Raw genomic sequence first — 27,995 nt, 5'->3', positions numbered from 1 at the left:
GCAATCTGCCCCAGGCCTGGACAGTACCCATAATAGCTCTCAGACTCTGCAAGTCTAAAAAAGCAAACCTTTTAGACAAAAGGTCAGCATAGTGGTTATTTTCTTCTTACTAATGAGGCAAGAAGCGGAGTTAGGAACCTCAGTTAATGTGCACTAGGTGGGATAAGAGTGAGGGGGGGGGGTGGAATAAAAGAGATGAAAGGGAGGAGTTGGAGGGTGGACCCAGGCCTGAGTAATCGATCACTGCTGTAGTTTAACTGGTGGACTGAAGAGGTGGGAGGAGAGGTTGCTGAGAGGTGAATTAAATGATGGATAGATCGCCGTTTGATAACTCCACCCCATCAACTGTCTCCCACCCTTGCTCACCTTCCTGCCCCCCCCCCCCCCCAATCACTGCAACCCTCCTCCCTGATCCCCCATCCAATGCAGCCACCAACACCCCAACCCCCCCCCCCCCCCCCCCCCCCCCACACACACACACACACACACACACACATTTACCCCCCTCCCACTTCCAGGACATAACGCTCCCCGCTGGTCTGCTTGACTTGATCCGTTCCTCCCTGCTCACTTCTCCTCTTTCTTGGGTTCCTCCTCCTTCTTCTCCTCTTCCTTCTTGGGCTCCTCCTTCTTTTTGTCGTCTTTCTTCTCCTCCTTCTTGTCATCCTTCTTCTTGTCATCCTTCTTCTTGTCGTCCTTCTTCTTGTCGTCCTTCTTCTTCTCCTCTTTCTTGTCCTCCTTCTTGGGCTCTTCCTCTTCCTTCTTCTCCTCCTCGGGCATGGGGTCCGTGATGAGGACTATCTTTCCGATGTTGCTCCTCTCTTGCATCTTCCGCATGGCGTCACTCACCTGTAGCAAAGGAAACAGGAGATTACATACAGTAAGTGGTCCAAAAGTGGTGTTGAACTTGAATACAAATAAGAGCACATATTGTCTTCATCTTTTGCTTCTGTACTTTGTAATTTAGGAACCAGTATCAAGTATCAATTCCATTCACTCTCATGGCGAGTGTCAAAATCAGGAATTGGGATTTGGGCAATATGGTACATTAAAAGGCAAATCTTGGTTTGTGAATTTAGTTAAGTAAAATGGATGGATTCATGTTTTGTTACCCTTGATGGAAGTGATGGAACGAAACAAAAGTCGATAGGTTGGCAATATCAGTGTAACACGAGCACCCCCACCACCACCAGTAGGTAAAACAGATGGAAACAAATGACAATTTAGGCATGTAGCAGACGCTCTTAATCCAGAGCGATTTACAGTAAGCAAGAACAAAAAACATGGTAAAACATAAAATACATCAAAATAGTCATGAATCATATGAACCTACAGTGGAATATCTATATAATGAAACTATGCGTATACACTATAGAGTGCCATGTCTACATAAAATGCTATTTAAGTTACATAAGTTGAGCCTATGCATACACCTGTAGGTCGTCGAGGCTAGGGTAAGTGCTACGGCAAGTGCTATGGGCTAAAATGTAGTCTGAAGAGGTGAGTTTTCAGACTACGGCGGAAGATTGGGAGTGAGTCTCCAGTTCTGATTGCAATGGGAAGTGCATTCCATAGTTTTGGAGCCAGAAGGGAGAAGAGTTTGGGACTTGCATACTTAAGACCTATTTTTTTTAGTGGTGCTAACCACTCCCACACGCAGCAATGTGTGTCTGTATGTCTCTGTGTTTGTCTGTATGTCTAAGCACCATCAAGTGTCACTGTTGTGCAACCTAACACAAATATTCTCAGATCTACAAGCTCACAACATGTTGCCGTGCCAGTACAGTACAGTACAGTACAGTACTACGAAGAACAGTACAGTACTACGAAGTACAGTGCAGTACCGACAGCAACACTCACTTCAGACAGGTCTGATTTTTGTATTGCTAGATCAGTTTCACCCTGCAATGAGTGAAAAGAATGGCTACTTCCGGTTCCTCGCTGACACGGCATGGACTGAACACATTCGCTAAATATATGATATATGCATATCATGGCCAGGCAAGTAGTATACAAACCAAGGTTCTTCCAAAATAGACGAATTATCTATTCACAGAGCAACATACTAGTAGCCAGTTTACATGCGATCTGCCAACGCATGTTTGAGGCGATAAATACAAACTCTGGCATTCCTTAATTCTATCCCTCCCACAGTTAAATGAAGATGTTGCCAGGCAGGCACTTCCAACATAAATTGTCTGTGCTTCTTCTACTCCCTTAAAACCTCACTTTATTTATATACATCATGCTAAGAATGGGATACACGGAGAGAAAGAATGAGAAAGTGTCCCGTTCATACTGAAAAGAAAAGCCTGCTTCAGGAAAAGTGGGGAGTTCAGCAAAAGCTCATTATTCATGCTCACCTGGCTGGTACTGCAGGATCATCATTATATGCAACCACTGCTCAAAATCAAATAGGTTTACGTTTGTAAATCTCATGTAACCATATATTTATATAACACAGTAACAATGTTTATTGAAAACTCATGGAAAAAATACTGCAAGGACATACTGGCTAGTGTTACGGCACATTACCATTATTGATTATTGCAAGGTCGCTTGTCCAGTCACAGGTGAGACCTTAGAAGGGCGACAGCCAATGATTGATCGACCCACTGGGCCACACTGGCTGTCCGTCAGTGACACAGGGGAGGATCGCAGCCTGTCTGAGCCAACACTCCTGCCGTCTGTTCCTGTTGTCCATCGTTTGTTCCCCTTCGTCCCACTTTCCTCTCCCATCCCACCATCCCTGCCTGCCTGCGCAGGCAGGCAGACCTGACCACCTAACGACCAATGCCACGGCAACGGAGGGCCATCTCCTAGCAACGCAAAGCCTTGCCGAAGCCCAGCCCTGACGACTGAAACGCACACAGACACATGGGCGGAGGGGGTGGGTGTTCGCAAGGAGGAAGGATGGGGGGAACTGGTGTCTTTTGGATGGCGAGAATGTCCCAGTACATAAAGGGAGCGAGAGAAGGGTGCAGTAACAAGAACAGTGTGATGGGTGAATCTGTGAACTACTCACTAGTCTCTTGAATGTGAAAATAAATCACACTATATTCATTTAACAAAGCACTTTAATTGCTTTGCCTACTTACCCTGACTTCTGTGTGCTTACAGCCTATCTCTCTGTCTCCCAGACATCTTTACTATGGAGATAACCCCATGTGAGCATTATCGGCATACATTAATATAGGCAGGGTTGATGCACATGATAGGGATGGAGATAGAACTGACAGGCACCACATATCAGTGATCATGCCTTATTCAAAACATGTTCTCCACACATGTTCATTGATTAATGGACATGGAGGATGACAGGATAGGTTGGAGGAGGGTTGTTCAATAGTGTGGCATTTACATTTAGCCTCAAGGCGATCAATATTATCTTACTAATGAAGTTTCCGCAGCATTGTTTGTCCTTTTCAAAAATACACGAACAACCACAAGAGATCACACAAACTAATTTACCCAGTATATACACTTACTCTATCTCTCTTACAAAAGTTTATACTAAATGGCTGTGCAATCTCTCCTTTTAATCCCTCTGTATTCTCATGCTCTGCCTTTCTCATACATCAGGGCCACTCCCTAAGACAGATGCAAACGCATATGGGAGGTCACCATAGCAACAAGAAAGAAATAGAGAAAAGGATAGACAGAGGAAGGAAAGGAGATTTCAGGAGTAGAGTACATAGAGAGAGACAGAAAGAGAGAGAGAAAGTGAGAGAGACAGAAATATGGAGAGAAAGAGACAGACAGACAGACAGACAGAGACAATATCCTAAACACAGAGATTTAGTGTAATCTAATGTTAAGGCAGAAAAAGGGTGTCAGATGGCGCCGTAGACAGAAGGACAGTGGGCATTTCTTTCAGGCCAGAACACTGACCGGTCTTGGCTTTGATACTGTGTAACTGAAGACTTAAGCCTGGCCCTACTGACTGACTGTCATACTCTCGCTTTCCTTTCATGCCGTCTCTATTACTATCTGTCAACAGTGTTCATTTTCCCTCAACAGTCCAATTCTGTCTGAGTTGGGTTGAAGAGCAACATTGATTCCACTTGGTGAATGAATTTGTGTATGGCCACGCCCATTGGTTTTGTAAACTTTTGTGGACATTGCATTGACTTACGGTACATTAATTCCACACACACACAGACACACACACACCTGCTCAAGATGCCAGGTTGAGTCAATGAGGGGTTTGACTTTCCCCTGACTATACAGGTCCAGGATGACGCTCATGGCATGACAGATGAGCTCCGTTTCCCCGTCCAGGTAGCCCAGGTGGAAGCCACACACCGACTTGTTCCCCTGGATCAGGCTGAGCGTGTGGATGGAGAACTGGTGGTACCAGGTCTTAGCCACTGCTAACAGGTTCTTCTTCTGGCCCGCCAGCATGTTGGCTGCGCCTGACAGAGGTGGGAGAGAAAGGGTTACATGCGGCGAGGCTGTGAGAGAAAGACAGACAAAGAGAGAGAGGTGTGTGTGAAGTGAAGATGAGGGGTAGCCTTAGCCTGGCTAATAAGCCAGACGCGAATCAGCCGTTACAAAGGGTAGCCTCAGCCTGGCTTGAGCCCCTGTATTGCTAGCCAGTAGCCACGCCCATTTAAAAAAAATGAAATTTCAGGCAAAGTGTCAGGATAGATGAGGGGGGCTCTTTATTCTCAAACTGAGGGGCAGTCTCTGTGTGTAATTGATTTGCGGTGACGGATGAAGCATCGTTTGGACCGGTTAATTTACTGAGACATTATCTAACCCCGGCTTTCTTTTCTCCATTTTATTGTTTTGCACATTCCTAGCCAACTGATTCTTTTCCATTCTCACCAAAGCTTTAACTTCCACATCTAGCTAATCTGTGGGTCTGTCTCAGTTTCGGTTGAAGAAGCGCTCTTGCATACAGAGGCTCCTCATATGACCACTTTATCACTTCTCATGTGAGGTTTTTATGACATCTCACATCCCCTTTACGGTCGCTCTGTCTGTTTGTGAATCCGGAAACCCACCCACGTTGGCACTTCCTCACTCTCACTGTCACTGTCCTCACACCTCCTAAGGCTCAGCCCTACTGTGTTCTCAAAGGGCCCTAATGGTATCGCTCTCTCCGTCTCTCTCCTGCAGAGGGACACAGGGACACAAGTGTGCTCTGAGAGAGGGGAGGGGTGCTGGAGAAGCAGACCCAGTCTGATACATTCAGACACATTCCAGGTTCCGTGTGGATAGAACGCCCATTGTTCCAACCACGCATACTTCTGATAAGCTGGATGAGAAGCAGCCGGCAAAGAGGGACGCGGAGAGCAGAGGACTTGCGGGCAGGGAGAGTAGAGAGCTACAGATGGAGGGATGGAACGGAGGGAGGGATGTACTGTGGTGTTGGGAGGGTGAATAGATGAGGATGAGGACAAGGGGGGACGGGCACCATACTGGGTGGTGGGATCGTTTTTTTTTATGACATGCAAAGTAAAGGCCCTGTTCTCCATGGATGCCGACCCTGCCCACTGTTGCATGCACGCTGGTCGCCGATTGGCATGGTCACAGAGAGAGTGTATGGGCCTTCCCACGCACAACACAGCACATTTGAGGACATGGGCCTTGACAGAGAGGCCAGCAACCGGGTGCACGCTGCCCACTTGGAAGAAGCTCATTTGGTAGCTAGCATGGGAACCCGTGAGCATTTTGTCTAGTGTATCAATATGCTTTTGAGCTTAAAAAAAAAAAGTTCACCAATTTGTTGTCACAAACGAGACAGACATGTACAGTAAACGTCTGAGGATTAATTTAACAATCTAGATTTTGTCTTTTTGTCGTCTGCCACACAGACAGTGGCTGTCACTCATCACAACAGACCATTCAACAGACCACAACAGATCATTCTTTTCTTACCGTAGGTGATAAGTTTGCCCATAGGTTTGAGCAGATTGTAAGCCTTTTGAGTGTCTGAGCCTCCAAGAGGGTCCAATACTATGTCCAAACCTAGGGGGGAAAGAAGAAGAGTTATTATCAGTGTGTGTCAAATGGAAAGGAGAAGAGGAGGAGGAGGATAGAGGAAGATGGCATTTTCCATGTGAATGAGAAACTGTTTCTCTGTAGAGTTTTGTTTTTCAATTTCTTGACAGAAAATAACTAACCGATCTCTGGGCAGAGGGCTATGGTAACCCAACTCTTTACGGGTTTCTCTGTGGCTTATTAATGTCTAGCCATGTAGGCTCAGACTTTAATGAATAATGCTTCTTTCTGTCTGAAGGGGCTTCTTAAAGCAGGCTGGCCCATCCTTGTTCTGTTAAATCCCTTGTATCTATTGATTCTAGAATGGCTCACATTCGCAGCAGGGTTCTGCTCTGGCCACACCACACGAGCATTGACAGACAGACAAGAGACAGAGGCACAGATAGAGAGCAGAGCTCCATTGATCCAGACATCTAATTAGATGGGTTCTGTCTATCAGTCTGTCAGCTCGCTCTTTCTCCCAGTCTCTCTTCGCTACAGAGGAGAGGTGTTGGGCGGGGTACTTCAAAATGAGCATGTGTTACAGTGTAATATAACATTCTCCACTCGGCTAGGAACACAGTAGGATGAGCGGCAATTGGAGGGCTGTTTTATTTCAGAGACAAACAGCATGTGCTACCTGTATTTGCGTCCCCGTCACTGAGGGAATCATGCATCTATAACTTAGGGGATGCATAATTGATGTTGATATGATCCAGAAGACGTGTACTCATTGATTACTAAAAGGAGTTGTGCACTTGTCTAGAAAAGTAACCGTCTTGAAAGACTCAAATATGTGACCGCTGATTGTAGTTCGCTGTGAATTATGTCAAGAATAGGAAGTGCATGGGGGCAGGGGATTCTGTGTTCACATTCAGAATCAATCACAGTGCAGCAAACCAGAATGTGGTGATTATTACTGTAATAACTAGTCTTATAATATTTCATGGTGTCTTATAGTCCAGGTTTGGTGTCATATGTGTTTCCGGTTTAAGTCTTCAGCCGCGCCAAATCCGCCAATCAAGCAAAGCTATGGGAAACTGAACAGGAAGCGCATATGTCACCTTCGGGCATACCCGAAGAGTCGAAGACGTTTATCTTTTATAAGATTCCTAAACTTAACAGTGACATGGACAATACAGATTATAACTACCTTAAATATTACCAAATAAATACACAACATAATATTTCATTAAATTCCCTTTAAGTCTTCACACATACATTCTGAATCTGATACATTCTGGATAGACAATGATGTAAACTGCAATTGGTTGACAGTTGGCACAGGCATACAACTAACCGTGGTGCGGTATTTCTGCATGTAATGTTGCCACAGCTGAATTGTAAGTACATGTGACTATAGAAAACCTAGAAACCTGGTAACTTCATTTGAAGGGCTTGATATACTACGTTGTGCATGATGGCATGTACCAAAAATAGTGACTCTACAAGTGCACGCCGCACAACATTTCATGCTGCGACACATTGTGAGCTTGTACATCTGCCATTTCCGGTCCGCGACACAGGCACACAGCGTATAGCATAAAATTGTCTCACCTTTGGGACTGATCTTGCGGACCTCTTCGACATAGTCCTTGGTGCGGTAGTCGATTGGGTGCGTGACTCCAGTCTGGCTGATGGTCTCGTGCTTACTGGCAGACGCCGTGCCAAAGACAGTCACATCCTTCACTGTCTGACACAGCTGGGTGGCTGCAGTGCCCACACCACCTGTGGAGAAACGGGAAGCGGGTTTAATGTATACCCGGTTAAACCTATGTACTGTATTTAAAAGTCAGCAGATGAATACGATTGAAACGCAGCAATTGGCAACTGGATTAGAGAGAGGGATTTATTCCTCTCAATGTTCAATATATAAATGGCCACTCAGGAGGAGACGCCCCCAGTAGGAATTATACTTGTTACTCTGCATACAGGAATACACTTGCTAAAGGCACCCCAAAATTCCATTTAACAAGTATTTCCTATGGCTGGTAAATGTAATTTGTCCCAGACAGGCCTTAGTCAATAACAGCGTGGCTGTGGAGGGCTCAGGGATAAGTAAGAGCATTAAACACAATCACATTACCTCTGCAGCCTTGGGGAGAATAGACACCCACACACAGATGTACACACAGACATCCAACTCTGGAGAAACTGGCCATTGTGCATCGAATGACACAATTTTGGTTTGTATTCGACAAGAGAACCTCCCTAAAATTCCACAAGAGATATTTGACCCGTTTTTTTATTCAGGACAACCTGCCTAAAATTCCACAAGAGATATTTGACTCAGTCAAGGTTTCTGTTTGCTAGTAAAGGCGAGATAGATGTCATTGTCTCGATAAATTACATGCGCATAACTGCTCATAACAGTGCCACTGGAAATAAAAATTGATGCCGAATCAGCAATGCATTGTCCAAGATGACCTTTTGAAGGCAAAGTGTTCTGAGAATATGTGCTTCCTGAGCTGTTTTGGATATCTGCGTTCACATTGACTATTTGAACATGTGGGCAAATGTCTGAGCCAGTGTTTGTTAAGGCAGCCACAGCAAGGAGTAATAGGTTACTGATAAGCAGGGGTCTGTTTGAGATGGAAGCTTGCTGACTTGAGGACTAGAACTGAAAGGCGTCCATAAAGGTCATTCATGCCTCACCAAATAAAGGGCACATCTTATCTGATGCCAGAGAGAATAAAGCAAAACAAATGGGAGCACTCACAGCATGTGCATTTAAATGACATCTATTCTTAATGGCATAACTGAGCTGCTGAACTGTGGCCCTCGCCATGTTTTCATCAAGTCGTGATCTACTGTCTTGGTTGTGGAAGCTGGAACACACTCCTACTCTCACAAGTTCAAGTTCATCAAGTTCACACTACGAGGCAGTCGAGCAGTCAACCACGTAAGGGAGGCGCATGACATGTTAGTCGATAGGTGGACTGTTGAGTAGTCTTGCATAATCATAACCACGGATGACATATCTTTCAATTCAATTACAATAATTTCTGGTGGTTACCAAGAAAAATAGGCTGTCCTCTCTCTGCAGATTTCTAAATTGATAATATACACTTCAATAGTTCAACTTGGTACCCTTGTGGATTCTTGCAGCATGTTGTAGGTTAGGATCAAGTGCAATGTTGGTGTTCTTGTTTCATGTCAATCTTGAGGTTGGTGTGGTTCTACCTAGACCACCTTTCTAATCAAAACGGCTAACTTTGGTTGAAGACCCACAAGGCTACCACACAGTAAAATCCTTGTCAGTGTACAAATGTAAGAAAACATAGATCAAAAGAGATCAAATTAACAGAACAGTGTGAAGTCAAGGTGAACTCACACTCACAGGGAATCAGTGACCTCACCTTGTCAGGAAAAATCAGTCAAGAAAGTCAAGAATATTTATCTTTTGGGGTCAAGATATAGCCAATATACTGTAATGTACAATCAAAATACGGTTAATATTCTGAAGGTTAAAGACAGAATGGCATTCTTGATTCCAGTTCAAGAGCACTGAATAGACACCTTCACCTTAAAGCCTGATTTATACTTTGTCGTGTTGTGTGCCTGTGTCACCGTCACATACCTTCACCGCTCAACTACGCGTATGTGTCAGACGTCAGTCTATTAATTACTTTGTTGTAAAGCCGTATCGCTCACGCAAACATAATTGTGTTTTTCACTAGTAAATCTGGTATTTCTGGCGAGCGATGAGGCCGTACCACAAAGCATCTTCCTTGCTGACGGGAAAAGTAAGATAGTGAAGAAATAAGATCAAGGCTGTTTGCTGTTGTCTGGCAGTGTTGAGCCAGCTTTATAATATCACTATCTCTCCTTGTCCTCGGAGAGAAACCAAGTTTGTGTTGCCAAGGAAACCAGTGCCAAACTGCCTGCGATGACTGAGCATGGGGAACCATTTTGTTTCATTGGCTACTTCTCCATTGGGCATATAAAAGTCACTCGATGGAAAATCATGAGCTTGTGACCAGGTTATCTTTGACAGACCAGCTACAGTTATATCAATCTCTTCAAAGCCTCATACAGCCAGCCATCTACGAGTACTGGTATGTTCAAAGGCTTGTACACCGGGCAGTATTGTGCACAAGCAGAGAGTGAGTACATCTACAAAACACATCTCTGCAAATATTCGTATGCTATGTATTCCATATACATGAAACCATATACAAATATGTTTTAATACATGTATAGACTATATGTGTGAATAGGATAAATGGAGGAAATCATAATGCCATCCAAACAATGGCACACTTGTCATTAGCCACTAGCACATAGTCCAATATCATTATTCTTCAGGAAAGAAAAGAAACGTGTTAAGTGATTCTAATGTAGTTATAATTTTGTCACAAGCTCTTATTTACAGCACAACCCAGACAAACATTTTGGACATTATTGGCAAAAAAAGTCAGAAATGTAAATGAATTCTTCAGAAATAGCAAAAAAATTAAGCTTGTAGATCAGCTATTTTGTGAGACACTGTCATACAATGTAGTCGAACTTTGTAATTATTAATTCATTTATGGAGGAAAAGACATAGTAAAGGTAAAGATATGGACATACAGTAAGGTTTTTGCATGACAGCAACGATATATTCTGTATGAGCACCTCTACCATTTGAACACTTTCATATACAGGCACAGACAGCATCTAGTGGACTACAGTAATTTAGTGTAAATAAACAAGTTAAGCAACGTACAGTAACATCCATCAGTTTACACATTATGTGCTGTACCGTTAGTTATCACACATTACTCTAAAGTCTAACGTATGCTCCTCTCATACAGCAAGTCATTCATCTTGTAATTACCTCAGCCTTATTTAGCATACCGACCACATCTGAAAAGAAGAAATTCCTAGTCTACAGTATATAAATTTTTTCATTAAAAAGATTATCTTAAAGATGATCTTAATAGAAGTGATTAAGCCTTAAAATGGTGTTAACAGGGTATCTAACCCTAGATTGTGGGTTATGAGTGTTGTCTCTCCACAAAGAGCGATACTGTATCTTGCCCAAGTTACTTCTAGATAGTGGGAGAATGAGGACACCTGTGCCATGACCATGATCCCCTGAGAACCAGCTCCACAATGCTGGTCTTAAGACTGAACCCAGATCACAAGACCAAATAGCTAAATAGCTCTGCCAAGAGCCCCTCAACCCACCCCACCACCTTACTCACCTCGTTCTGTCTCTCTCTTTGTCTCTCTCGCGCACGCATGCATGCATGCACACATCGCAGTGTGGAGCAGATCATGAGAAAGGTCCTTTCGGCTAATAAATCTCAACAGGTTCAAATATTAAAGCACCATTAACCCATTACTTCAGCATCCAATGCTCCGAGTCCTTTGGCTTCCTGATTCGATTTCCCTGTAGCTTAACACACCTCCCACGTGCCCCTTCTCTCTATGCCTTTCCCAAGAGATGAGATTCCCGGGGTGACTTAAGGTCATCCCTGAACAGTAACCCCATTCCTTGGGCCAACGACAAAGTTGCAAGTCAACGAAATTCTTGAGACTAATTCCATTTGTTCTCCACCAGATTCAATTGAATTGTTTACACTGGAAAATTAGGGAATGTCAAAGGCACCAAATCTAATCTATTTAGTAAGTCTCTCGGGGCGGGCAGCCGGGCATGCAGGGAGAAATGACACACACACACACACAGACACACACACACACACACACAGGGCTCTTGTCTCCCTCACATATCCTCTCACACACATACTCACATTTTGGCATCGGTTGCACCGTCTTGGCCTGCATAACATGACTCTTAAGAGAGAAGAGGAATTTTCCCCAAAACACAGTGGAATCCAGCCTAACATTGGGGCCACTGTTGGTGTTCCACACCCTGTGTTCAACAACCAGAGGTGGGTGGGGACAACGGCAATGTTTTTCAGGCTTACAAAAAAGCGGAAAGGATAGCACTTGAACCTCACACCTATAATTCTGTGCACGCACGCACGCACGCACACAATGCAAGGCATTGTGAGCTTATAGATCTGCTATTCCCACCAAAGACATTTAATGTAGAAGGGACCACATACAGAGCCCTGAGGGACCCCAGTGAACAAACTGTATAGGTTCTTTTAAAAACAAAAAAGGCACAAGATCTTGCATTGTGTGGTATTTAATATGCCGCGATCTCAGGTGTGGGGTAAAGGTCAGCGGCCACTGGCCACAATGCTACTGCATGTGCCAACAACACCAGCGAGATTGAATGGTCCACTGTTTCATAGCTCCTTGCTCGTTTTCAGTGTGACTTCCCGTGCTTATTTTCAGGTTTCTTCCACCAGTTCTCCTCTTCCTCACCCTATCATTAGGCTGTGGCCGACAAAGTATGGAATACAAACACGGGCCCAAGAATCCCTTCCTACCCAAACTAGCAGTGGATCTGCGACAATGTCAACAAGACGGATAAAATAAATGACCGTTGAGGAATGTTGGTGGTGTTGCTCTTTCCAATGGCTAGTTTATATAGAAAGCAGCACTCGTGTACGACAGTACACATCTAGCCTCGGAAACCCAGACGTTTTTATTAACTAGATAGGGTTTGTGGTTGACTGTGAATGTCTGCCTGCCTGCCTGCGTGCGTGCGCGTGCTGTGGACTTGTAGAGCGGTTTAATATGCTCACACTCTCTGGTAGATTTCACTCTATGCGGCATAGAGGAAACCCATTTTTAGTTACTGGGTGTGAGAAGGCAGTCCCTACGATTTCCTGACTGAGAACTCTCACAATGCTTGTTAGCGCAAACAGTCACACGTACGCACACACAAACAACAAAGAGCACCGCAGAAGCTGCCCCGAGCAGTCAGAAAAAGGAAATAATTGTTAACATAAAGTAAACGCCACCGATAACCGCATGCAAACAAGCACATTCTTCATACCATAAACTCCCTCCAAAATATGCCGAAACTGGTGCATACACATTCTTTGGCGCAAAGCACACATGCATGACTACACACACAGTAAAGACAGAGAAAGACAGTGTACTGAGCACAGTTTGGAAGTTTGCTTCTCTGTGTGTGTGTGTGTGTGTGTGTGTGTGTGTGTGTGTGTGTGTGTGTGTGTGTGTGTGTGTGTGTGTGTGCACGTATGTGTGCATGGAAGTTTGGGAGGATGATGGGGTTGTGTGTCAACGGCTGTAGCGGTGATGAGTACATAAAAGAGCGATGTGATTGGTGGATACACTGGAAGTTGCCCTCATTTCCCTCTCCTATCAGGGCAGCTGATCTGCCTCTGGGTAATGCCAGGCCCGGAGAACACAGAGAGACGGTTCAACTGCACAGCCGAGACTCCTGTTCAGCGGTCAGCTTGAATTAGCATTCTCTAAACTAGCGTACAACCTCCTGAGTTGACAGACTGGGGGAGAGAACAGGAAACTGCTTTGAAGGCATAGACTTTTCTTTTCATCATGGCGGCCGAGAATTATGGATCTATAAGAGTTGAGGGATGTACTGAAATCAAGCTACTATAACATTTGAAGAGTTTTGTTATTGAATGAATAATTAATGCAAGCTACAGGCGTGGAGGGAAACATGTGCTGTAGAAAAATATGTTTTATAAATGTAATTCATGAAGTGTGGGTCATTTATACGGTCATGAATAAGGTTGTGAATACAAATACGAAATGAGTTTTCTTCGACGGGTGGCTGGAATCTCCCTTAGAGATAAGGTGAGAAGTTCAGTCACGCGAGAGAGAGACTCAGAATAGAGTCGCTGCTTATTCGCCTGGAAAGGAGCCAGCTTAGGTGGTTCGGGCATCTGGTTAGGCTGCCTCCTCGAGGCACGTCCCAGTGGGAGGAGACCCCGGGGCAAACCAAGGTGCAGTTGGAGGAAACACATCGACTTACTAGGCCTTGGAACGTCTCGGGGTGTGTGTGTGTGTGTGTGTGTGTGTGTGTGTGTGTGTGTGTGTGTGACGTGTGTGTGTGTGTGTGTGTGTGTGTGCCTGTACAACAGTAAAATCTCATATCTTCAAGCTTCTGTTTCTGAAGCCGGATACTTGGTTGTGCGCCAGTGCTGCACATCAAAAATAGCACATCTCGCAATGCCTCACAGCGAGATGCATATTACGTTTGCAGATCGGACATTTTCCTGCATAACATGGGATAAGTATAAATGTGGCTTGAGGGTACACTGAGGGAACATAATGCCGGAGGCTCTTCTGTCATGATTCCGAGGATTGAGACCACAGCTGGACTCTCAAGTCAATATCCTCAAGACAAAAGGTTGAGTGCCAGTAGAGTTCCAGCATCAATGATAAACCTTGAAAGACTGCTGTCAACGTGCTCCTTCCACGCGCTACGTCCAACCAGGGAAACTCCCCCCTGTCAGGTGTAAAGGAGCAACTTGGACACTCAAGCATGAAGGAAGCATGAGTTAAGTCCGTTGCTCTCCCTAGGTTGGCGGAGGGTGTGTAGAGCCCAGGATCACATCACAGGATGATTGACACAGGGGTGAAAAATGGGTTACAAAATCGTGGGACAAAAAATATAAATTATAAAAAAAAGAAAGACTGCTGTCAAAGATTCCTCGAAGATTGCTGAAGATGCAAATTGCAAAAGCACTTTCAGCTTTGTTTAGTAGATTTGCGTTCCTCCATACCCTCCATAACAAGGACCTTGACCTCTACACTGTTACACTTCTGTCACCCCATGGATGTTAAGTTGTGAAGCCCAGACCATGTAGTACAGTAATGTCCAGCAGTTGGGGGGCATCTCACTACGTCCTTGGAGTAATGCCTAATCTATTCTTCGTCGTACACCAAAAATAACTGATTTAGGCGAGAGGAAACATCTCACAAACCGGGAGAGTTCCGTCAATTATTGAGGCCACTATAAAGGGCAGCTTGGGAAACTGAAAATGTTTCATATAAAACGGATGAATGCAATGCCCAGGAAGTGTGATACTTTTACTTAACAAATGGATAAATTAATACTGAAGATTTTACAGCACAACACATAGGCATGCATTGAACACATTCCCATGGACCTTACAGAGGAATGATTGTATAATCATTGATAATGATGATATATTATCAAATATTTAATCCAAGACACCAGCACCACCAGTGCATTAATGTTGATATCTAAAGACCTGGTGGGAATCAAACCCTGTGCCATTGCAGGACCACATGAAAGCCCAGGCCCTGAGAAACACAAGAAAGATGATGAGACTGTGACTCTAGGAATTAACTCAAATCATAGTTTATACGTGGACCATCTGCAAGGAAATGTGGAGCTCTTCCACTTTTTTACCTTTTTAGCCACCCAATAACTCACAGATAAAAGAGACATGGACGTCATCATCGGAGTACCATAAGCATGAAGAATGTGCAGCGTGTGGGCGTGGTGGCAGGGCTTCTGGCCAGGTCCATATAAACACTGGGCCCGGTTCACGGACGGGTCATAGGAAATGCTTTTGGCTGGTCACAGCCAAATGTCACTGCACTTCTGCTCTGACTCTCTGGAGAAAACTCTGGGGAAACACGTGTGTGTACATACAGTATACGTTCCCCGTCGACAAGGAGTCACCACGGGTGCAAGCAGGGTCATCTCGAGCCCTTGGAGGGTGGGAGGGTTTCGGGGTGGCTGGTGTGTAGAGGTGGGGGTTGTGGAGTGGTGTGGGGGGGATGCGTAGGATGGGAGGATGCAGATGTACAGTCCAGTAGAGTAGGCAGGCGGGATGAAGGACAAACAATAAGCTATTGTTTGGAGAGAGAAGATAGGAGTGACCCACGAGAGAGGCAGCTGAGCGCTCGTCAGCGACCCCAGGATTCAAACCGTGCGTGCAAGTGCGCGTGCGTGCACACACACACACACACACACACACACACACACACACACACACACACACACACACACACACACACACACACACACACACACACACACACACAGGAATGACTGACTAAGTCTAAGCACCATCAGTCAGCCATTGTGTATTGGTCATCTGACCCTCAGGAGCAAAGTTTTTTCAATTTCGTAAAATGTCATATAAGTTGAATGGCATCACCTGCCACGGCCAGTCGGCCACAATGACAGGTCAGGGTCATACCATTATATGACAATGGCTCACACAACCTTAAGCGCTGTGTCAAGGGCCTTACTGAGAAATGTGTTATTTGCACAATAGAGCCATCATTGTGCATCGTTATACAGTATACAGTCGATCTATGATAATTCTTCAGCTTGCTCCTCCCAAACAAGTGGATTGTACTGGGTTTATATGATAGCTAAATATAAATTACTACAATGTATGATATACAGTACAGTACAGGTTTAATTATATACTGTAAATCAGATCACAATGTAGAATGACAGGAAAGTCTGTCACTGACAAATCTGACATGTAATGACAATGGGACATTTCAAAACAATATTGCATGGGTTTTGGAGGCTAAGTAGTAACCTAACCATAAGTAGTAAACCATCAACGCATGATTATACACCTACATTTGAGAAATATCTGCATATGTATTCCGTCATATAGTATGTTCCCTTATTTAACCACGTACCTATTATACTTCATGGGCCAGGATCCCCATGGGGCCGATCCTTGGCCTGCACCTTTTTCCCCCTACAACAAATCTCTTTGACGAAAATAGCCGATCTACATGCTCCCAAATATTTGCCTATCATGAAATGCATAGAGTAGGGAAGCTAGGCTTCAAGACATTAACAGTATAGCCCAACTGCAAATCACATCTAACAGCGATTCACTCTGGTCAACAGATTGATTAGACTGATGCAAGAAAGTTATTCATCAAAAAATGACCCCATGGCTGTTCTGATAACAAGATACATGACCCTTACGATTCAACCTTTAGTTTATTTGACTCTGATTTAGCAGAATTGAGGAACATTCCCCGTGACAGAGTCAAGCCACATGTGTGATACTGTTACTTGTCACCATTTAAATAGTAACTCTTGTTTTACTAAACACTTGTCACATCTTGGTTGAATGTTATGTGGATACAGTTACCAGACCAAGCCAGTGGAACCACAAAATTGGATAAAGAGCACTGTGGCTGCAGTATATCTTTCATGATCACTAAAGCATTTTCACCTGCTGAATGAACAGCCTGAATAAGACAGGCACACAGACATGCTCCCTTTCCTGGAGTCCGTCATTGCAGCTATCTTTGATCTTTGATATTAATCAGGGACTAACGACTTTAAGGAGACGTTGAGGTGACATGAATGAACATATCTAGGACTAGTAATATAATTATTAGTTTATTATGGTACTGCTATCACCACTGCATCTACCGTTACAGTTGATAACCAACTGGACATGGCAGAAATACATGTACTGTATTACAAATTAATGAGCCAGCCAGCCAGGACTGACTGCACGAAAATGATGTAAACAGCAATGGCCTCTCATTCAAGAGGGCCATGGTGAATTACGGAAATAAACCGTAACTGAATGTTTTACAGTATCTGCATGCATAGAGAATTCTATGTAAATTATTTTTGTTTTTCTTCTTTCATTATAGCTAAGCAAGCAGAGCGCGCAAGTAATAGTTTCGCCCGGTCCGTATGCACCGTCCCAGCCAACCCGCCACTTTTGATGCGTATGCAAATAAAACAGCAAATTGTGCCTGATTTGCTGGGACCAGATTACATGCATGACCATATGTTTTACGTCACCATTGAGAGCTAGTCATACATATACTATATATATGTAATTTGTAAAATAGAATAGCAAATTGTGCCTGATTTGCTGGGACCAGAGTACATGGTGTGTATATGTATAACTAGCTCTAAATGATGACGTAAGAAATATGTGGATTAAAGGACCCAATGCCAGAGTGTAATTGTTCTTCGATTGTGACGTAATGACGATATGTTTTAGTGTTGGGAGGATTAAAGGTAATGTTCCTGTGTATACATGTATGTAATCTGGTCCCAGCAAATCAGGCACAATTTGCCGTTTTATTTGCATACGCATCAAAAGTGGCGGGTTGGCTGGGCCGTTTTTTGGCACAAAGTAACCACAGTATACCGCTAATCAACTTACAAATTACATATATATATATAGTATATGTACGACTAGCTCTCAATGATGACGTAAGAAATATGGTCATGTATGTAATCTGGTCCCAGCAAATCAGGCACAACTTGCTGTTTTATTTGCATACGCATCAAAAGTGGCGGGTTGGCTGGGACGGTTTTTGGCGCAAAGTAACCACAGTATACCGCTAATCAACTTACAAATTACATATATATGTATAACTAGCTCTCAATGATGACATAAACATAAAATATACCGCTAATCAACTTACAAATTACATATACATACATATACATAGTATATGTATAACTCTATGTACATCATAGCTCTCAATGATGACGTAATAAAGATGTGGATTAAAGGACCCGATGCGAGAGTGTAATTGGTTTTCGATTGGTGACGTAATGACGATATGTTTTAGTGTTGGGAGAATTAAAGGTAATGCTCTTATGTATACATGTATGTAATCTGGCACCACTGCCATATCAGGCACAAGTAGTCATTACGTAACATGCATAAAATAGGTAAAATAGGTAAAATAGTTCAACCTAATCAACATTTCAAACGTTCCTTCACAGAGAAACTGAGATTTGACAGTTTGTAGTGGTCGAAAGTACTTGCGCGCTCTGCTTGCGCACTAGTAGGCCATGTATGCCCTACTAGTGTGCAACAAGCAAGTATGCACTCGACAGAGTGCAGTTCTAGTTATATATGTTTTTACATTGGATCGGTAATGTACTTTTTAATAATCACAATAATGTCAGCTGGTGAGCAAAGACTGGCAGGCTGCCCTGAGAAACAAGAGAAGCTGCCTCAAATGAACCAGGGGGAAAAGACTAGGACACCACACTCCCATATTAATCTGCCTACAGGAAACATATACACAATAATGAGATTCACATGGATGTCATCTCTGCTGTTGAATGACATAAACCAAATGATATGGGGAAACAAACACTTGTGTAGATTCCTTTGTGGGCCGTTAATCTATGAGTAACTGCAGTACAAGCCCACTGGTGAACGAGCCTGTTTGTGAAGACTGCACTTGTCCTGGTAATGTCCCAAATCAAGGCTCATTACTGAAACTGCTGTGACGGTCAAGTTCCACCAGGGACACCACACCTGGATGGAATGGAAACCTTCCAGTGTTCAGGGAAAGGAACTGACATTTTCCCTTGCAGAGAGAGACAGCATAGTTGTAGAGTTCATCTGTGCTATGTTCTCCTCGCCATTAACACCCACATGTACTATTCCAAAGAGCAAGACATGTCTTTTGCGGTCTGGACTCCTCAACGCTTACAGTATGCAGTGAAAAAGAAAAAGAGAGAAAAAAAGAGAGAAAGAGAGAAAGAGAAAGAGAGAGAGAAAGAGAAAGAGAAAGAGAAAGAGAGAGAGAAAGAGAGAGAGAGAGAGAGAGAGAGAGATCAATTTATTTTGGATAATGGCTCTCCGATTCTGTCCAGCTGGCCTGCTCATGTATACAGAGTAACTAAAATAACTGATTCTCACGCTCGTTCGCTCAATGCACCACACACTCCCCTCACCCCAATCTTGACCTCATTCATTCAAGGTGACAGGTGCTCCATGCCGTCTCCAGACCACACACCCATGCAGAGACATGCATACATCATGCTGTACAGCAGGATACTCTCCAACTGCCATGATTCATATGGAAAAGGTATGCATAAACAGGGACAGCAGAACAATACGTTTGGCAGTGTAAACGGTCTAGGGCGTTTCCTTGGACACATATTCAAGCACCCTTGTTCCGAATCTGAACTACATTATGATGCATTGACTCTAGGCGCATAAGGCTGCAGCATACACGGAAATTAAGTTTGATGAGGTCGTGGAAACAAGAGACGTAATTACGGATAAAGCGAATGAACGCATTCACTTGCCAAAGTTCTTTTCAGCACTTCCTGCAACCCCAAGATGTTCCAACTAGCTGAACATCACCGCAGAATAGATTACACCAATGAGGGAAGGGCGAATAAGGTAATAAGGGGAGTCTGGGGACGGGGTCATTCAGTGCTCAAAGTGGAGTCGTAATTTGTATACGGTATAACAATTTTGTCTGCAGAGAACTTGTTTGGTTTTGGGCAAACAGAAAACACTTCTACTTAATACATTCTGTTGATGTATGCTGAAAGCTTAAGGGATCACCATGGAATCACATGATTCATTGGATCTTTCTTAGAATCTCATTAGCTGAATGAATGTTTGTGTTTGTATTACGGTCCTATTTGTTCACTGCTACATACCTGCAGCAGCGTGGATGAGAATGCTCTGATTGGATCTTAGGTTGCCAAAGTCAAACAGCATCAAGTAGGCGGTGACATAGTTGACAGGTATAGCAGCAGCCTCCTCGAAACTCATTCCCTCTGGGATGAGGAAGGTGTGGGTAGCCGGCACCACCGCCACCTCCTGCCACAGCCCACAGCGGCTCAGCACCATCACTTTGTCGCCCACCTGGAAAAAAAGACACCGTGGAGTTTGGTTAGAAAATAACCATAACACTTCAAGTTCAAGTATTGGATTGGTGTAATGCATCAACACAAACAGGAGCCAAGTTCTATGCTTTCATACAGTATGTCATTGTTGATTTGTCAAAGCATGGAGGAAGATGTTACATAATCTCTATTCCACATTATTGCATTGTATGTTGATGTTCCCAACCACTGTTGTCACCATGTGGGCAAGCCACCAATGAAGTCAATAAACATCACAGCAACAACAAGATTGCATGCTGAGGACATGAATGGGCTATATCAGGACAGAATCCTCCAATCTTTGAGGTCGAGCCAGTATTGTCACCTCCCACCCCACTGCAGCACCGTCCAATCAGAAGAGAACAGTTTGAGGGATACAGGAAACAGAGAAAACCACAGCATTATAATTCACTTCCTGTTTTCTTTCACCCTTCTGCTGCTCATCCTCCAGCCCAACCCACTCCAAAATCTATGTCGCAGTTCTTCCAGTCTCTCTTTTATTTTAACATCCTGACTCCATTCCACAGCACCACGTTGGGTCTTCCTTCCCTTTCTCCATTCCACGGTCTCATCCTGTCTGCGTTTGTTTCCCGTCCCCTCCTTCCCCCGCCCTTCACCTTCTCCGAATGGTCTCTCTCCCCCTCTCCCCTCATCCCTTTCCTTCTCTCTCCCTCTGTGTCTCACTTTCTACAGTACGTAGCCTACTCCCATCTCTGTCCATCCATCAATCCATCCCTCCGTGAGTGTCCTGTATCCCCTCTGTCTCATCACAATGGGGCCCCATCCTCTCCCCCTGGCTGCTCTCCACTCATCAGTGGCCCCGCCAGATTCTTCCCCATGGCTGAGCACAAGACAAGCCCTCTCCTCCTGGGAACATACCCACTCCGCCCGGGTCTCCCTAATGGCCCGGAGGGAGCCATGCGCCTCGCTGTCTATCCACTCCAATTAGAGATCTCCCTTTCTATCTTTCTCACTCTTCCCCGTTTTATCCCCCCCCCCCTCTTTATGAGGTTGATTCATTTGATTTACTTTCACTCTAAAGCTTCTCCTTTTTGTGTTTGTTGCAGCATTTAGTCCCGTCTGCCCCTGTCCGGCTTGTTTCCTTCCCTTTATTATTTATGCCGTTTGTTGGCTTTTCCTTCTTCAGAGCTTTCAAACATACCAGCCTCAACAGTGTAATTTGAGGTACAGTGTGGCACAATCAATAGTTGGGGCGTCACAGGAAACACACGCTGTATGACGCACATATCGCATTCACATGCATCGGCATTTATTATTCTGTCCCTACTGCCCACGGAAGCCATGTGAGATGCTGTCATGATTCATGAACACACACACACATCCACCCACACACGCACGCGCTCACACGTCAAGGCCAGACGATCAAGCCTTGTGATACTTTTGTTACAACATATTCGCTGTCTGACCCCCCCACCCACCCCTCCTCCTATTTCCTACATGTCCTTTGGTAACCTTTGCGTCCCAATTTTGGCCATTTCACATTTCAATAGGCAGATTTTATTTTGATTTTATATCAGATCTACAAGCTCAGAATGTGTCCCACCGATGCCGTGACATGTTGTGAGCTTGTAGATCAGCTATATTTGTGGTTGCGTGATTAGCCTTCACTCCAGTCTACTGCATGAACTGTACACAGTAAATCCTTGGTGTTAATTTAACTGAGAAGTGTAAAGCGGAAACAGAACCAAATGGATGTGTAAGGGTCTTTTGTTTTAATTTCTTCTTTTTTCTTCTCTTTTTTCTATTTTTTTAAACATGTAGTGGCACTAAGGCTGTTGGGTATGGTGTGGCCAGGGGGAGAACAAAGACATGTCCAGTTAGCATGCAAACAAATGGAATTAATCAGATGGTGATTCAGGTTTTGGGCATGTTGAACACAAGTGAGTAGATGTGTGGTTTTGATGACCTTAGCAAAAAGATCTCTGAGGAGGGAACATTTTAAATTCAGCAAAATGTCTGTTTAAGTATTCTCAGGGGAGACAAGGTTCAAGATAAGGGCTAATTGTGACTCCAACAATGCCCTTGTGGGTCCCACAAATGTAATTAAAAGGCAGCATAACATTGTCCTGGTGTCACTGTGGTGTTGTCCCTCATCACACTAACTGGGTTAGCGTGATGTGGATGTGCAGCACCAAAGCCACGCCCTGTTCATGCATCTGCCATAGGATCCTGGCAACAAAATGTGGCCAATGGGGACGTTTTCTTCATCTCAGCCTTATGGCAAATAGTATTACCTTCAAGTTGATTCAGCTATGTATTTTCAAACTTAAAAGTTTCCATGATTCATCAAGCAAACCCCCTGTGTATGGGCCAACATACATAGGGACAAAATAAAAGCTTTTGGAATATTTCGAGGACTGTCTGTCTTCAAGTTTGTCAGGGTCTGATTTTCTCCTCTCTGTGTAGTTTATGGTCTATCTATCGTCATCAGGCTCTGTAAGTGAAGCTATAAGTGTAATGTTGTGGTAAAAGAAAAGAACAAGTAGGAAACCAGAGATCGTAGGCCTGGGATGAGAGGAATAGGATACACACTAGCCGTCAGGCACTTAAGGATGAAGGATGAGGGGACAGGGGTCGAGATGAAGATAAAGAGAGGGAGGGATAAATGGGAGGAAAAAATGAAGATAAAAAAGAAAGCGGGGTGGAAGATTTGAAAGGTGACAGAATTGAAAGAGAAAGGGGGAGAGAAATAGAAATAATAAAATAATGAAGGGATCAAATGATAGTAGGATAGGTGTGGAGGGATGGAAGTATAAAGAGGTGGTGGGATGTTGGGAGGGGAAGAGGAAATACCAGACTGACAATGTGGGCCGGAGGAAGATAATTGAGAACATATAGGTCAGATACTGAGAGTATGGGGGTGGGGGGGGGATTGGGGTCAGCAGGGGGAAAAAGTGCTGATGTTTAGTGTGAAGGGTGCTTTGGTGTGCCTGCCCTCTTTTAACTTAGTCACTGTAATACCACCCCCCCCCCACACACACACACACACACACACACACACACACACACACACACCTCCTTAGGTCATTTAGGGTGATGTCACTTACTGCAGTATTGCTCTGGTTTCTTTTAAACTATGAACAGTCTACCTCTTAGTAAGCCTTTTCAAAGTACGGAACTGTCCGAGGTTGAATACTTGGTAGTCTCACATGGTCATTGTTGGTCAGACAAACTGTCCTACAGACATCAATTCCAGCGTCGGAGGGTCTGAATCACAAATCTGCATGTCCGGGTTTTGTCACCGAAAAAGTCAGGTGAGCCTCAGATTTGCTGAATGGGCTATAACGTAATTGTGTGGTTGGTTCATGGTTTGTGTAAGGACATCCATGGTTGGTCAATTTATACGTCTGTCATGCTTTATTTTGTCTAAGGTAGGAGGAGTAGGTACTTAATCACTTTAGGTAGGTAGACACTGTGTGACAGGAAATGGGGAGATGGGGGGGGGGGTGACACGCAGCAATGGTCGTCGGGATCTGGACTCGAACCCGCGACAGTGCACGCTGTCAGGCTGGATTACCAGCCTAGGTGCCCGGATCGCTATGCCAGCCCGGGCCCTTATTAGTGTAAATAGACAGACAGAAACATAGAGAGAGAGAGCTGCAGTGAGCTGTGAGCCTCCAAAAAACTCTCTGCCACCAAGCCAGGGTCAGCACATTCCCTCTGTGATTGCTGCCAAAACACAGAGATCTCAGAGGTCTCTATCCATTAGGAAGATTGGCTCTTTATTTCTGTGAACCAGGGGCTGAGGGAAGATGGAGAAGTGTATAAGTCCTGGGAGGATAAGATGCCTGTGTGTGTGTGTGTGTGTGTGTGTGTGTGTGTGTGTGTGTGTGTGTGTGTGTGTGTGTTCATGCATGCATGCCATGAGTGTCAGTGAATGTGTCTGACCTTTAAATCCAATCTAAATGACTGACTGACTGGTTATAAAGCATTTAATAAGACTGGGTCATATTATATGGCTACTGGACCATAGGCTACTGGACCATTGACGACCAACGTCGTTCTCAATTAAAGTCCATTCAATATTCAACCCAATTAATTTATACCCAATTTATGCTTTGTTGTCCAAAATAACAGATTTTCTTTTATAAAGACACACAAAACCAACCGTACGAGTCCTCAAGTAGGCTAATCAAGCAACAAAGTATATACATTCGGGTGTACTATTGGCATATGGGCCACTCCCCACTCCCCAGCTAGGCAGCCTTAGCCTCAGACTCACTCAAGTTAGGGGATCAGCATGGAATTGCCCACAGATTATTTCATTGCAGTTTGGTAAAATGAAATGTGGCATAACTGTATTCCAGAAAACATTGTATGACTCATACTGATGTGTAGCAGAACATTAAGCTTTCACATCCTCTTGCATTGTAAAAGGCGGTTACCGTGGTGATGCCATCATCATCAAGTTGTGGTCATAGGCTACATGACTCATCATGTAATGTATGTAAGTGAGAGGTAAGTAGGTAACACTTTTCAATCTTCATTTCAGGGACAGGGTTATCAATGATATAGCCTACCTCATTTCTAATTAGAAACCCATCCCAATTAGGCTATATATAGTTTACACAAATAATAGAATATAGGCATATATGCTTTATGCTATTTCATTTTGTCTGTGGCATACAAATAATTACAGTAACATCATTGCTTCAGCGAGGGTGTGTGCGCTGAACTTAAAACACTTTGGGCAATTGATTGAGGATTGCCAAATTCATAATGAGCAACAAAGAAATATCTGTTGACAAAAGAGGCGCGTGTGTGGTGATCTGATCACATTTCTTATGCTGTAGCTGTAGCGCCTCGCCCTTTCCGTTCGGTGCGTACGTCGGTGCGTGCGCCAGTGTCGCTCTGGATAACAAAGGCATCCGTGACCGTCTCCGGTGCCGTTGCTCACACATCAGATCTAAGCACAACAGAGTGCACTGTAAAAGGTATTGTAGTGCAGTAGTAAGTCCACACATTTGCAATTTTGCATGCGTCACTCTGGGTAACACTTGACTTCACTTAAGTCGAAATGTACACTTGGAATTCTGCTTGTGAAAATAATGGATCCATCATCCATCTGCAACGCCCCTCGTGGCAGGTAGCGGAGCTCCAAATCCAATAAACTTGGAGCTGTCAATCTTGTGCGCAGAGGGAACGCATTTTGATCAAGACGATCGAGGGGCGCTGCCACCTCACTGAACTCAACTCACTGTCACAGTCAGTGTCACTGACAACACTTTTGTAATCAATAACAAGACGAGTAAAAAAAACATATACTACGTGGCTTAATTATTATTGCTCACTTTGGCCAGGACAGGCAGCAACTGCTCTGAGATTACGCACCTGTGAATGAATGGCCGAGTTAACCGAAGAATCATTATAAAACGCAGCCCTACAGCTATATTAACTGAGCCTGAGGCATACCTTTTTAACGGTTCAGTGGGATCTTAAAAAAGGTATGCTTAATACAGTTTAAATCACGAAATTGTTTAAAGAACTAGTGTTCAATGCCATCCCCAAAATTGGCCAGGCTGCTCCATTAACAAGCTAGCCGAAATGACACGCCCATGGTGTCTGTAGTAGCAGCATAATGAGACATTTGAAAGTACTAAACACGATGAATGAAACGGGGCTTTGGTGGCAAATGAACAAAAGATGAGGGATTCAATGAGAGCTTTAAAGAGATGCAGCTTACTTTTCTCTCCGTCACCTCTTCGCCCACAGCCTCGACCACGCCGGAACACTCCATCCCGGGCGTGACGGGCGGAGACGGCAGCCGGTCGTACAGACCCTGGCGGGCCAGGAGGTCGGCAAAGTTCAGCCCGCACGCCTTGACCCGCACCTGGACCTCTCCGGCTTTCAGCACGGGCTTGCCCTTCTTCACCTGCAGCTTCACTTTGTCATAGCCGCCGTAGCCGGTGAGCACCAGGGAGCGGTAGGTGAACGTGTCCTCCTCCACGGGGGCCTTGTCGCTCGCCGCGGGCGGAGCGGCAGCCTCGGCGGCAGGTGGTGATGACTCGGGCTTGGCATCAGTTTTGGGCTCTTCGCTGGGTTTGGTGTCTTGCTTCTGTTCCACGTCGTTCTGCTGCTGGGCAGGTGCGTCTTCTCCAGACATTGTTGTGCAGTGTTTGTTAAGACAGTGATGGGTCTTGAAAATGTAAACTTTACAACGTTTTCGTTGTTTGGTTTTACTGCCTAAAGTGCCAAGCCTTTGCAGAGCGAGGAGCAAATGAAGATAAAATGTTACAAAGTTCGGAGCCTATTCACCAGTCTTCAAGAGTCTTGCATGGAGAGGAGACGCTACACCCCAGACAGTGGAGAAGGAGAGAGAGGGAGAGCAGACTGCCTCACAACGGCTTCAGTGGCTGTGTGAACTCAACTGACAAAGACTGTGGTGGTGAGTGGGACGAGACATAGGCGGGCTGGAAAACATGGAGTGAGAGTTTGAATGGAAGGGTTGGTATCTATGTCTATGATTGGACGATTTAGGATTTTAGGGTGGGTATTGGATATTGGGTATATAACATTAGCCCACCACATGATGTTTACCTGATTGGATATTGGCCTTAAAATGCTGAAACATTGGGTCTCATTTTAAATGGATTTGTAGGCTATAGATTCCAGATTTAAGGACACACACACACACACACACACACACACACACACACACACACACACACACACACACACACACACACACACACACACACACACACACACACACATACGATATACTGTTTAATAATTATACAGCCTGTTACAGCTCTAACCCTTTTCTGGAACTATCAGGATTAAGATTCATTGAGGTTGCTCAGAAAATAAGAGCATAATATATGTTTGTCCTGCCACTTTTTCATCAAACCATATGAACCTTTTCTGGAAATATAAGAAAGCTTCGCTAAATATTTTCCTATCAAAGGAAATAAGGATAGGATAAGGATAAGACCACTTGCATTGGTCTTATTCACTGCTTATGTGACAAAGGCTATACTGGTGATTATGGGTTGATAGCATTCGAAGCGGGTGAAGTAAGCATTCTTCTTTGCTTAAGTGAAAGCATGCAGTGAGCATTTGCTCCTATAGAAAGGCAGATTCACTCCAAACTCTCATGCTCTCATGCTGTCAGAGACAGCATGACATGATAACCCTCTGACTCAGAGATTGTTCAGTATGTGGAACTGAGAGATGAGGATTCAGTCACATAGGGAGATGACCACAAGTTCCACAACAGAGTGGTGAGACACCTTGTGGCTAGGAAGTGCTACTCAGCACTTCTGAGAAGTGCCAGCAATATCACAGATCAATACCCCACTGGGACTTAATGCTGTATAAGACGCAGGCATTATTAATCATCAGCTTTGACACTGACAAAGGGTTCCAAGGCATATTGTCTGTTCTTCACATCTGGTTCGTGTTTTCACCAATAGCCTAAAGTTATTGTTACTACACAGAGCTACTCTCTGTATTTTCTTTT

At 44.3% G+C, this 27,995-nt stretch overlaps 1 protein-coding gene across 1 annotated transcript; it reads right to left on the bottom strand.

Moving 5' to 3' along the window:
• Window positions 1–480: 480 nt before the first annotated feature.
• Window positions 481–26,905, bottom strand: vat1 (vesicle amine transport 1). Its single transcript, XM_083780199.1, has 6 exons — window positions 26,217–26,905; window positions 20,285–20,492; window positions 7,546–7,716; window positions 5,887–5,976; window positions 4,174–4,415; window positions 481–849 (listed from the first exon to the last, which is right to left on the bottom strand). Exons 1-6 carry the CDS (start codon window positions 26,634–26,636, stop codon window positions 568–570), a joined length of 1,413 nt encoding a protein of 470 aa, XP_083636325.1. The 5' UTR covers window positions 26,637–26,905; the 3' UTR covers window positions 481–567.
• Between the last annotated feature and the right edge of the window lie 1,090 nt (window positions 26,906–27,995).

This window comes from Protomyctophum parallelum (assembly GCF_964188405.1).
Source record: "Protomyctophum parallelum genome assembly, chromosome: 13".
NCBI classification, from domain to species: domain Eukaryota; kingdom Metazoa; phylum Chordata; class Actinopteri; order Myctophiformes; family Myctophidae; genus Protomyctophum; species Protomyctophum parallelum.
This window is presented reverse-complemented; position numbering and strand designations above follow the sequence as displayed.